At 41.7% G+C, this 12,586-nt stretch overlaps 1 protein-coding gene, 1 non-coding gene and 1 pseudogene across 2 annotated transcripts in view; 1 reads left to right on the top strand and 2 right to left on the bottom strand.

Moving 5' to 3' along the window:
* PRPF8 (pre-mRNA processing factor 8) overlaps nt 1–12,586 on the bottom strand; it is a 37,355-nt gene that overhangs the window by 13,314 nt on the left and 11,455 nt on the right. Inside the window, exon 24 of the mRNA XM_059049026.2 lies at nt 12,439–12,555. Within this exon, the coding sequence (XP_058905009.1) occupies nt 12,439–12,555 (117 nt within the window). The remainder of the gene's footprint in view (nt 1–12,438; nt 12,556–12,586) is intronic.
* On the top strand, nt 1,769–1,875 carry LOC131747195 (U6 spliceosomal RNA). Its single transcript, XR_009332822.1, has one exon. It is a non-coding gene; the product is annotated as a U6 spliceosomal RNA (small nuclear RNA).
* On the bottom strand, nt 11,544–11,922 carry LOC131746278 (small ribosomal subunit protein uS8-like; annotated as a pseudogene).

Raw genomic sequence — 12,586 nt, 5'->3', positions numbered from 1 at the left:
ATCCCACATACTGCGGAGCAACTAAGCCCGTGTGCCACAACCACTGGGCCTGTGCTCTACAGCCCGTGAGCCACAACTACTGAAGCCCACACGCCTAGAGCCCGTGATCCTCAACAAGAGAAGCCACTGCAGTGAGAAGCCTGCGCACCTCAACGAAGAGTAGCCCCTGCTGGACGCAACTAGAGAAAGGCCTCATGCAGCAACAAAGACCCAACACAGCCAAAAATAAATAAATAAATAAATAAAAGCTTTTGCACAGCAAAAGAAATTATCAACAAAACAGAAAGAAAGCCCACTGAACGGGAGGTGACATTTACAAATGAGATACCTGATAAGGGGTTAGTACGCAAAATATTGGGTCAGCCAAAAAGTTCGTTCAGGTTTTTCCATAACATCTTGCGGGAAAACCTCAACAAACTTCTTTGGCCAACCCAATGCAAAGAACTCATACAACTCAACATAAAACAAAACAAAACAAAACAAAAACCTGATTTAAAATGTCTATTCGGGGCTTCCCTGGTGGCGCAGTGGTTGAGAATCCGCCTGCCGATGCAGGAGACACGGGTTCGTGCCCTGGTCCGGGAAGATCCCACATGCCGCGGAGCAACTAAGCCCGTGAGCCATGGCTGCTAGGCCTGCGCGTCCGGAGCCTCTGCTCCGCAACGGGAGAGGCCACAACAGTGAGAGGCCCGCATACCGCAAAAAAAAAAATAAATAAAAAAAATTAAAAAAATAAAAATAAAAATAAATAAAATGTCTATTCGGCAGAGGAGCTGAAGAGACATTTTTCCAAAGAAGATATAAAGATGTCCAATAGACACATGAAAAGATGCTCAACATCACCAGTCATAAAGGAAATGCAAATCAAAACCACAATGAGATGTCTCCTCACACTTGTCAGAATGGCTATTATCAAAAAGACAAGCGTTGACAAGGATATGGAGAAAAGGGAACCCTCGTGTACTATTGTACTACTGATGGGAATGTAAAGTGGTGCAGACACTATAAAAAACAGTATGGAAGTTCCTCAAAAAATTAAAAATAGAACAACCATACAATCTAGCAATTCTAGTCCTGGATATTTATCTGAAGAAAACAAAAACACTAATTTGAAAAGATGTGCATCCCCATGTTCACTGCAGCATTATTTGCAATAGCCAATATATGGAAGCAACTTAAATGTCTATTGATAGATAAATGGATAAAGGAGATGTGGTATGTACACACACACACACACACACACACACACACACACACACACACACACACAGAAATATTACTCAGCCATAAAAAAGAATGAAATCTTGCCATCTGCAACAACACGGATACTTGGAAGGGTGGGGGAACGAGTGAAATAGTTGAGGGACACTAAGGGGTACAAACTTCCAGTTATAAAATAAGTAAGTCAAAGGGATGTAATGTACAGTATAGGGAATATTATAACTTTGTGTGGTGAGATAGTAACTAGACTTATCCTGGTGATCATTTTGTAATGTGTAAAAAGAGCAAATCACTATATTGTTTACCTGAAACTAACATAACATTGTAAAGTCAGTTATACTTCAAAAAAAAAGAAAGAGATCTGCAAGTTCCCTGGTGGCCTAGTGGTTAGGATTCTGGGCTTTCACTGCTGTGGCGCCAGTTAATCCCTGGTCAGGGAACTGAGATACTGCAAAAGTTGCACAGCGCAATTAAAAAAAAAAAAAGAGAGAGAGATCTCTGAAGACCCATGAAGGGATCCATTTGCAGGCTATAAAACTCCGAGGTCGTGCTTGCTTCGGCAGCACATATACTAAAACTGGAAAGATACAGAGAAGATTAGCATGGCCCCCGTGCAAGGATGACATGCAAATCTGTGAAGCATTTCATATTTTTCTGTTATACAGCAGCAACTAACACAACAATGTAAAGCAATTATACTCCAATAAAGATGTTAAAAAAAAACAAAAAAACCCCTCTGAGGTCAAAGAAAGAACCACCACCAGATCAGTAAGCTGAACAAGTCCCATAGCTCACATAAGGTTGACAACGGTTTGTGTTCCTGCCAGCCATACAGAGACTTTGTAATAAATGGGAATTAGGTATAGTCCATAGAAAGTTACCAACTTAATAGTGGAGATAAATTAGCCCCAGAAGAAAGGGTGGTCTGGATTCACTATAACCAAGAAGCTTAAAATTAAAAGCAAGCCTCAAAAGGATCAAACTAAACCACAAGTTACTGAACTGTACAACAGAACACAACCCAACACTCTTTAAAGGAATATAACAAAATCCATAAATCAATATAAATTATACAATTTCTAGCATCCAATCAAAAACTGGATGCATAGGGCTTCCCTGGTGGCACAGTGGTTGAGAATCCACCTGCCAATGCAGGGGACACGGGTTCATGCCCCAGTCTGGGAAGATCCCACATGCCACGGAGCGGCTGGGCCTGTGAGCCATGGCCGCTGAGCCTGTGCGTCCAGAGCCTGTGCTCCACAACGGGAGAGACCACAACTGTGAGAGACATGTGTACCGCAAAAAAAAAAAAAAAAAAAAAAAATTGGATGCATACAAAGAACTAGGAATAAATTACCCATAAACAGAAGTAAAATCAATCAGTACAAACAGACCTGGAAACAACAGATGATGGAATTAGTAGACAAAGACCTTAAAACAGCCATTAAAACGTTTTATAATGATGCTTGAGTATATAAAGAAAAACATGAACATAATGAGGAAAGAAACAGAAGATGTTAAAGACCCAAATGAAACTTTCTGAGATAAAAATTACAATACCTGAAGTTTTAAAATGTACAGATGGGATTAACAACATTGTAAAGCTGCAGAAAAAATAATGAAGGCAAAATAAACACTTTTTCTGACAAACAAAAGCAGAGTGTATTCATAGCCAGTACACCTTTACTACAAGAAATGTTAATGGAAATTCTTTAAACAGAAGGAAAACAATACCAGATGGAAACCTGGATCTACATAAAGTAATGGAGAACACCAGAAATAGTAAGTATGTGGGTAAAATGTAAAAGACATTTTTGTCTCATTTTGTAATTTCTGTAAAAGATAAAAAGGCTGTTTAAAGCCAAAACAGCAACAAAGTATCACTGTGTTTATAATACAGGTACAGTTAAAACATATAACAAAAACACTACAGGGACTTCCCTGGCCATCCAGTGGTTAAGACTTCTCACTTCCACTGCAGGGGGCACGGGTTTGATCTCTGGTCAGGCAACTAAGATCCTGCATGCTTTGGGGCATGGCCCCAAAAAAACAAAAACAAAAAAACACAAACACTACAAAGAATGAGGAGGAAAATGAAAGTATATTACTGAAAGATTCTCATACAATATGTAACGTGATAGTAGACTAGTGGTCACAGTAAGTCAGAGATATATACTGTAAACCCTAGAGCAACCAATAAAAAACAAAGAAGTGTAGTTAATAAGCAAAGTGTGGAGATAAACTAAAATCATACCAAAACCCCACTCAATCCAAAAGGCAGGAAAATGAGTTACTCAGTTTTCCTGGGTCTCTCTCGCATATATATGTTATGAAACTATCATTTGATTTTCTCCTGTTTAAAAAATAAATAAAAAAGGCAGGAAAAGAAAAAAGCAGAATAAAGAACAAAGAACAAGATGGCAAATTTAAACTCAACAACACTGACAGTCATATTAAACTTAATTGGAGTGTTTAGACTATTTGTAAGGCAAAGACTGTTAAACTGAATTTAAAAAGCAAGAACCGGGCTTCCCTGGTGGCGCAGTGGTTGAGCGTCCGCCTGCCGATGCCGGGGACATGGGGTTGTGCCCCGGTTCGGGAAGATCCCACATGCCGCGGAGCGGCTAGGCCCGTGAGCCATGGCCGCTGAGCCTGTGCGTCCGGAGCCTGTGCTCCACAATGGAGAGGCCACGACAGTGAGAGGCCCACATACCGCAAAAAAAAGAAAGAAAAAAGAAAAAAAAAAAAGCAAGAACCAATTAAATGCAATCTATAAGAAGTTAACTTTAATTATAATGACACAGATTAAAAGTATAAGGATAGAAAAAGACCTCCATGGACACACAAAACGAAGCTAGAGGGGCACTACTGATATCAGACAAAGGAGACTTCAGAACAGAGAATATTACAAGGAATAAAGAGAAATATTTCATGATGATAAAGGAGTCAATTCATTAAGAAGATATAATAATTCTAAATATACTACATACTTAGGGACTTCCCTGGTGGCGCAGTGGATAAAAATCTGCCTGCCAATACAGTGGACACGGATTCAATCCCTGGTCCGGGAAGATCCCACATGCCATGGAGCAACTAACCCCTGCACCACAACTACTGAGGCCGCACGCCACAACTAAAGCCCGCAGGCCTAGAGCCCACACTCCACAACAAGAGAAGCCACTGCGAGGAGAAGCCTGCGCACGGCAATGAAAAGCAACCCTGCTTGCCGCAACCAGAGAAAGCCCGCGCATAGCAACAAAGACCCAACGCAGCAAAAAATAAATAAAATTAAATCTTTTAAAAAATAATATACTACACACCTAATAACAGAGCTTCAAAATATATGAAGCAAAAACTCATGGACCTGTTGAAGCATAAGATTCAAAAAAAAAATTATATAATTACGCCCAATAGTATGAATACATATTCCTTGCTAGGGTGTAAACAGAGTTGCTTCTATCTATTGAAATGTCTATGTGTGTATCAGTTGTAAAGTTCATTTCTAATTCTAGCTGTATCTTCAGGTACATGACACAGCATTCCACCTGGCACACTCCTTGGTCATCACCCATATGCAGGTTCTTGGACAAAAAGTTTGTCAGTTTGCATTTTGGTCTCAGTGAGATGGCTCCCTCTCCCCTACGCCTGCTAATCTCCTGATGACTCTTTCTTGGTTTTCCACCTCTAAGCCAAGCCAATTATGCTTTGCCCAACTTTGACTAAATATTTAAAAGATACCAGAGCAGTCTGAACTTCAGACATTCTTCTGTGCTCAATAAAGATATAAATTTCTGGAAAAATGTCATGTGTCTTTATGTTATAAGCTTGGATATCTTTAACAAAGTGAATGGTGTCTCTAAAGCCAAAAATAAAAAGAGGAAGCTGAAAAGGGAAATAAATCCACGACTTATGACAATCTTCTCTCAGTAACTGATAGAAACAGACACAAGAAAAAAAAAAAACAAAAAAAAAACAGGACTTGAACAACACAATCACTTGACTAAACCTAAGCGACATTTGTAAAACCCAACAAAGCAGACTACAGATTCTTTCTCAAGTACACACGAAGACAGTCATCATATATGCTAAACCATAAAACAAATCTAAATACACTTGAGAAAACTAAGATCATAAAGAGTGTTTTCTGACCATAATGGAATTAAACTAGATACTAATAAAAGAAAAATGTCTGGAAAACCCCTCAAATAATATCTGAAAATTTAACAACATACTTCTAAGTAATCTATGGGTAAAATAAGAACTCACAAGGGAGGAACTTCCCTGGTGGTCCAGTGGCTAGGACTCCACGCTCCCAGTGCAGGGGGCCTGGGTTTGATCCCTGGTCAGGGAACAAGATCTCACATTCATGCCGCAACTAAGAGTTTGCATGCTGCAGCTGAAAGATCCTGCATGCCATGACTGAAGACCCCGTGTGCTGCAACTAAGACCTGATGCAGTCAAATAAATAAATAAATCTTAAAAATACATATATAATTTGAGTAAAAAAAAAAACCAAAAAAGGAACTCACAAGGGAAATTAGAAAACATTTTTAACTGAATGAAAATGAAAATCTATCAAAGCTTGAGGGATACAGGGCTTCCCTGGTGGCACAGTGGTTAAGAATCCACTTGCCAATGCAGGGGACATGGGTTTGAGTCCTAGTCCAGGAAGATCCCACATGCCACGGAGCAACTAAGCCCCTGTGCCACAACTACTGAGCCTGCGTTCTAGAACCCACGAGCCACAACTACTGAAGCTTGTGTGCCTAGATCCCGTGCTCCGCAACAAAAGAAGCCACCACAATGAGAAACCTGTGCACCTCAACGAAGAGTAGCCCCCACTTGCTGCAACTAGAGAAAGCCGGCACACAGCAACGAAGACCCAACACAGCCAAAAATAAATAAATAAATAAAAATTAATTTTTTTAAAAAATCTGAGGGATGCAGATTTTTCAGCACTGAATATTTCTATTAAAATAAAAGGTCCAAAACTGTCATCATCTAACCTTTTACCTTAATAAACTAGAAAACTAACAGCAAATTAAACCCAAAGTAAGCAAAAGAGCAGAATCAATGAAATAGAAAAGAGAAAAATAAAAATCAATGAAACTGGGCTTCCCTGGTGGTGGCTGAGAATCCGTCTGCCAATGCAAGGGACACGGGTTCGAGCCCTGGTCCGGGAAGATCCCACATGCTGCGGAGCAACTAAGCCCATGCGTCAAAACTGCTGAGGCCCACACACCTAGAGCCTGTGGTCCACAACAAGAGAAGCCACTGCAATGAAAAGCCCACATACTGCAATGAAGAGTAGCCCACGCTCACTGCAACTAGAGAAAGCCCATGCGCAGCAACAAAGACCCAATGCAGCCAAAAATAAATAAAATTTTTAAAAAAATTAAAAATCAATGAAACCAAAAGATCAATCTTTGAAAAAGAGAGCAACCACAAAATACCAAACGATATAATCAACACTTTAAGGTAAGGAATACGTTTGCTAGGCAATTGTTGAAGTGAAAGATCACATTGGCTGGAGTTATCACAGGATTTAGCCTTGAGCAAATAGTATTCACAGGCAGCATGAAGTGTCTCCTGGATGAGGTAACAGCCTGAATCAAATCACAAAAGCAAAACTGAGCATATAGCTTGTGCTCAGGATGAGACAACCAAGACAACAGACCTATAGCAACGAGAGCGGAGAGCTGGGGACCAGAATGGGCTAGATCTGGGAATGAAGCAAATAGACTTCAGTAAGACAACTCTGCGTCTTAGTAAGTTCTCTGACTGTATTTGGTCCTTAAAATCACAAGCTGCTTGGTTTGTATCACAGAACACTCCAGTTCTGCTGCAGTTACCAGTGCTTTATTCCCAGAAGGGAGTAAGTATGAATTCCCAAGGAGTATCACATTCTTTTAAGAATAGCAGAAGTTCCTGGGGATGAGGGGAGGCAAGAAAGAGAATAACACTGATTTCATGTACTAGGTACCATGGTAAAAACTTCAAACATATTAAGTCTTCATAAAAAAAACAAATTCAATTCACATAACCTGTCCATCATGTGCCATGACCAACTTGGACGGGAATGTGGAAAATAAAACTGATGTTAGGATGATGGGATTCTGGGTGTTTTCTGGGTTCTGTTAGTATTTAATTTCTTTTTACTGTAAGTGAAAACATAACTGGTAGAAAAATTAATGGGAACTTTTACTGTGTCCTTTTGAACCATGGTACATTAGACAACAAATATTTTCCATCTAAAACTAAACATATAGCTGGGGCAGGGGAGATGAACAGGCAGAGAACAGAGGATTTTTAGGGCAGTAAAAATACTCTCTATGATATTTTAATGATGGATATGTGTTCTTACACATTTGCCCAAACCCACAGAATATATACCACCAAGAGTGAACCCTAAGGTAAACTAAGGACTTTGGGTGGTTATGATGTGTCGATGTAGGCTCATACTTGGTAAAAAAAAAATGTACCACTCTGGTGAGTAATGTTGATAATGGAGGAGGCTCTGCACATGTAGTGGCAGGGGTTAATGGGAAATCTCTGTGCCTTCCTCTCAATTTTATTATAAATCTAAAGGTGCTCTAAAAAACCAAAGTTTTCAAAATATAAATAAGGTAAAATAAAAGTCAAAACAAGAACAGAGAAATACATCTACAGCCAGGCAAAGATGTTCTTTTCCTCTTGGCTTTAGACTGTAAGTCATCTACACATGCTTAAACGGATTCCCTGGTGAAGGACAGAGAGAATGCTATTTGTGGGAAGACAGGGAACTCAGCAGGAAGGTGGCCTTGTGGTCCTTCATAAGCTAAAGCTAAGTAGACTGCACCTTTTTAGTCAGATGATCTAATGTGGTGCATTTCTGTTTTCCTTCTGTTATTCCTGGCCCATATCAAAGTCTTGTTTAAATGTTCCAGTCTTATTTCATAGCTACTAGTAGGACTGAAGGAGTCCCGGCTCCAAGCCTGGGCTACTGCACTGCATGTACATAAAGCAAGAAAGGGGGGCTTCCCTGGTGGCGCAGTGGTTGAGAGTCCGCCTGCCGATGCAGGGGACACGGGTTCGTGCCCCAGTCCGGGAAGATCCCACGTGCCGCGGAGCAGCTGGGCCCGTGAGCCATGGCCGCTGAGCCTGCGCGTCCGGAGCCTGTGCTCCGCAACGGGAGAGGCCACAACAGTGAGAGGTCCGTGTACCGCCAAAAAAAAAAAAAAAAGAAAAAAAGAATGGGGGTAGCACCTAAAGTGCCCCCATCAGTAATAATTACAAGTGAGTCTGGAGGGAAGCACAAGAATAGAGCCATAAGGTCCAGCCACCTCTAGCCCTACTGGAGATTTCCCTTCTATTATCAGCCTTGGAGGACCAAGACATTTTATTACAAGAACTGCTTTACCTTAACACACCTCAGGAAACAAATTCCAATACTGTACAATCTGACCATAATCTACGAGATCCCTCTAACCAATGACAGCAAACATTTATTACAAACTCTGTTGAGTAATATAGCTTATTATAAGCATCATTTGTCACAAAAGCCCTCTGAGCTAGGTAGCATATATCAGTACCCCCACTTTATGGATGAGGGAACTAAGGCCCAGAGTGGGTAGGTGACTTAACTCTGATCCCAAAAGTAATGTGGTAGAGCTATGACTAAACCCAGTCTGACTCCAGAACCCATTATTCTAAGGACTATATTTAACTGCCTACCTGACCTCTGACAGTCCTCCTTTACTCAGGCTCTCACCTCTCACACATATATTCCTTTGATCCCTGTATTTTTTCCCAAGGCCACTGGCCTCTTCTGGTCTCTTCCTTCTCTCCCTCGCAATATCCAGGATTCCAATAGGGGCCAGCACCCTTGATTGCCCTGCATCCAACCCCTTACCACTCCACAACAGCCCTCTGGCAAAACCCTAATCCTAAATCAGCACTACAATCTATCCACCTTCTCCAGCCCGTTGCTGAGAGCTTGAGAAGCTGAGTAGTTCTGGGAAGAGCCCACACTCACTCACAGTTGTCTTCTCTCTCTTAAAACCCTCAGTGCACAGCTTCTTCAACAACCAAATCACACCCTCATCACTGTGCTCAAGTTCAGCACCCCCTGCCCCTCACTCCAGCCCAGGTGAAGCTGAAAAATGCAAGGTTTGTTATAACTTCCCACTAAACTTATCTACACTCACAACTATGCAGACCTCTTTCTACTAGGTTCAGAGGATGCTTCCCTCTGTTTTCCCTTTACTCTATCCCTGCTGAGCAGGCACTGTTCCATCACCCACCACACTTCTCGGCTGTACTCTGAACCGCTACTGGCTCCTTACTGTACACATACTCCCATCACTCCCATTTAAAAATACCTGCCTTGACTTCCATCTCCCTCTAGGTGGCGTCTAATGTCCCTCCTCCTCCTCCTGCTCTGGCAAATTGACAGTCCTTGCCATCTCCACTCCCTCACTTCCCATAAAGCCTCACCCACTGCAATCTGGCATTTATCCCCATATTTCTGAAACAGCTCTTACTAAGGTCATGCATGACGTCCTGACTGCCAAATCCAATGGATACTTATCAGGCCTTATCTGACTGAAACACACGTAGGCGACTGACACTGTTAAGTGCCCATCCCCATTCCTGACAGGCTCGGCATCCGCGGCGCAGCACTCTCCCAGTCTGGCCATGCTGCTCAGTGCTCCCTGCGGTTCCAAACTCACCCCTCTGCTCTTCTCGCTCCTTACACTTTCCCCAGATAATCTTGCGCACTCTTGAGTTTTCAACCATCTCCTTTATATTGACAGACTCCTAAATCTATATTTGCAACCCAGACATCTTCCCCAAGCTTCAGATTCCAAAGTTATCTCCACTTGGACATCCTATAGGAACCTCCAAGTTCCCTCAAGTCGCTCTTACTTTCTCACCTCATTTCTCTCCCTGGAGCTTCAAACTCATAATGCTTTTCATCAAATCTAAGAGGTACCACTAAATACACACACACATATATTTATTTTGGAACTGAAGCAATACGATATAAATAAGTGCCTGCTGGAACCTCTATCTGGATGTTCTCAGGAACGTCAAACTTTTTAAATCCTAAACTAAATTCATTTATCTTCTCTCCTAAACCTGCTTTTCTTCCTGTAGTCTTCCAGTTGATGGCACCAACATTCACGTAGCCACCCATGCCCAGAACTGTTATTTTGACTTCCTTTCCCTCTGGCATTTCACCAAAATGAAGCTCTGCTGACTATACCTACTATTTATCCGATCTGTTCCCCTCTATGTACAATCACGGTTCTCATCATCTCTATCTGGACTTCAGCAGCAGTCCCCAACCTCATCTTTCCTCCTCCTCTTCTGAATCCATCTTCCCCACAGCTGCATGAATGAACCACCTAACATGGAACGGAAATCTGAAATCACTCCCATGCTCAAGACCCTTATGGGACTTTTTGTTTTTTTGGCCACGCCATGCGGCACACAGGATCTTAGTTCCCCAACCAGGGATTGAACCTGTGTCCCCTGAATTGGGAGCGTAGAGTCTTAATCACTGGACTGCCAGGGAAGTCCCCCCTTATGGGATTCTTAACAAGGCAGGTGATGCCCTCCGTGATCTAGCTCTGCTTACCTATCCAGCCTCCATCTCCTCCACAGTTTTACTCCAGTAAACCCAAACTTTTTATGGCCCCACATGTACCACGCTGGCGACCTCTTCATACCTCTGGCTGAAAGAATGCTCTCCCCCTCCCTCACCTGCCTCTCACATGTTATTTCTTTCAGGAAGTCTCTCTCTCTTCCCCTCCCGGACTAGGCTACAGTCATGAACCTGAGGATTCTCATAGATTCCCAAGTAACACAAGAGCTCCATAAACACATTGTACTGTAGTTCTCTTGACTATGCATTGTCTCTCCAATTAGGTAGTGAGCTCTTAGAAGGCAGAGACTGTATGTCACATGTAGTGTGTGTGTAACACCTTGAACACAGTGGCTATCAACAAACACAAATGGAATGAATGAGTTACACAATTCCTGTTATCTGACTCTTGGACGATATAAACCAACCTAAAAAGACAAACACTTTTTCCCTGCACTATACTCAAAAAAAAAAAAAAAAAAAAAAGCATCATGAGGGACTTTAGGTAAATGTATCCTTAACAGAACTATTACTAAAAAATTGGAAACCTTCTTTATATGCTGCATATTTAAAGGGATATGAAGGCCAGAAGGAGAGAAAATGCTACAGCTAAGAGTTATTCTAAGAGAAACCAGGATGACGCGATTTTTTTTAATCCACGGAGGCATTTTATTTCTATGTATGTATTACGTTCCTAGAAAAAGAACACCCCCTGTGTGTTTTTATGTCTTGCTTCTTTGTGGTCCACAATGCCAGCTGAGTTGTCAGTACAATGAAACCAAACTGATGGGGTAAGAGCAGAATATTCTGCCATTTTTCTAGATCTTTGAGTTGCACAGCACACCTAGGGCTGATCACATCACTACACTTGTTTAACTTTCCTGTGAAATTGTTTTGCCCGCTCTGTGATCATCAATGATTTCAAATTCACCAGTGTAACCCTGCCTCATTATTACAGTTAGAAACTGGACAGTGACGTTGGAACACAACCTAATAACAACCTAGCACTTCCCTCTCTTTTTGGCATTACTGATGCTCTTGAGAGTATCAGCCAGGACATTCACATGCACCATTAGTGGAACGGGAAGGCAGCAGAAAAGAGCAAGGCGACTTTTTAAACCTTGCAGAAACTTAAGCACACACAGTTAACAAATCCTCAGATTACTCTTTTTCAATTCCAGCTGCCTTCGGCTGGGCCTTTGGAAACAACTGAAGGGGAAATAAACACTGACATATAGCTCATTACACTTGCTTTTTAACATGCACATTATGTTACGGGTCAAAAGATGAACTGTATGACCTGGATAACAAGCCTGGGGACAATGCAAAAATGGTGATTTTTGTTCAAATTTAAAAATCCAATTTCTACCCTTACCTTAACTTAGAATCATCACAACTACCCAGAAGTAAAGTGTAGATTTCCTACAGAGAATTCTCAGGAAATAACTGTGAGGTGACTTGACACTCTAAGCTGCTGTACCATAAAGAATGGAGACTAGTACACTAGACACAGTTGGGAAGACGAGAGCTAAGGAGGGAAGAGCTGAAAGGGATGTGAGACAGACAAAGGACACTACTGCTATATGTACCTTGGTGAAGGTGGTGGAGCCAGAGGCCATCAGAATTTGACGCACACGGTTGTGGAAGCGCTGCATTGACTCATCATCCACACGCAGGAAACACTGAGCTGTTCGCTCCTTAGTAACCTAAACCATAAGGTCAAGGTTAACTATCTCT

Source organism: Kogia breviceps, chromosome 19 (genome assembly GCF_026419965.1).
Source record: "Kogia breviceps isolate mKogBre1 chromosome 19, mKogBre1 haplotype 1, whole genome shotgun sequence".
In the NCBI taxonomy this organism is placed as follows: Eukaryota; Metazoa; Chordata; class Mammalia; order Artiodactyla; family Physeteridae; genus Kogia; species Kogia breviceps.
The sequence above is the reverse complement of the archived record's forward strand: the minus strand, read 5'-3'. Positions and strand labels throughout refer to the sequence as shown.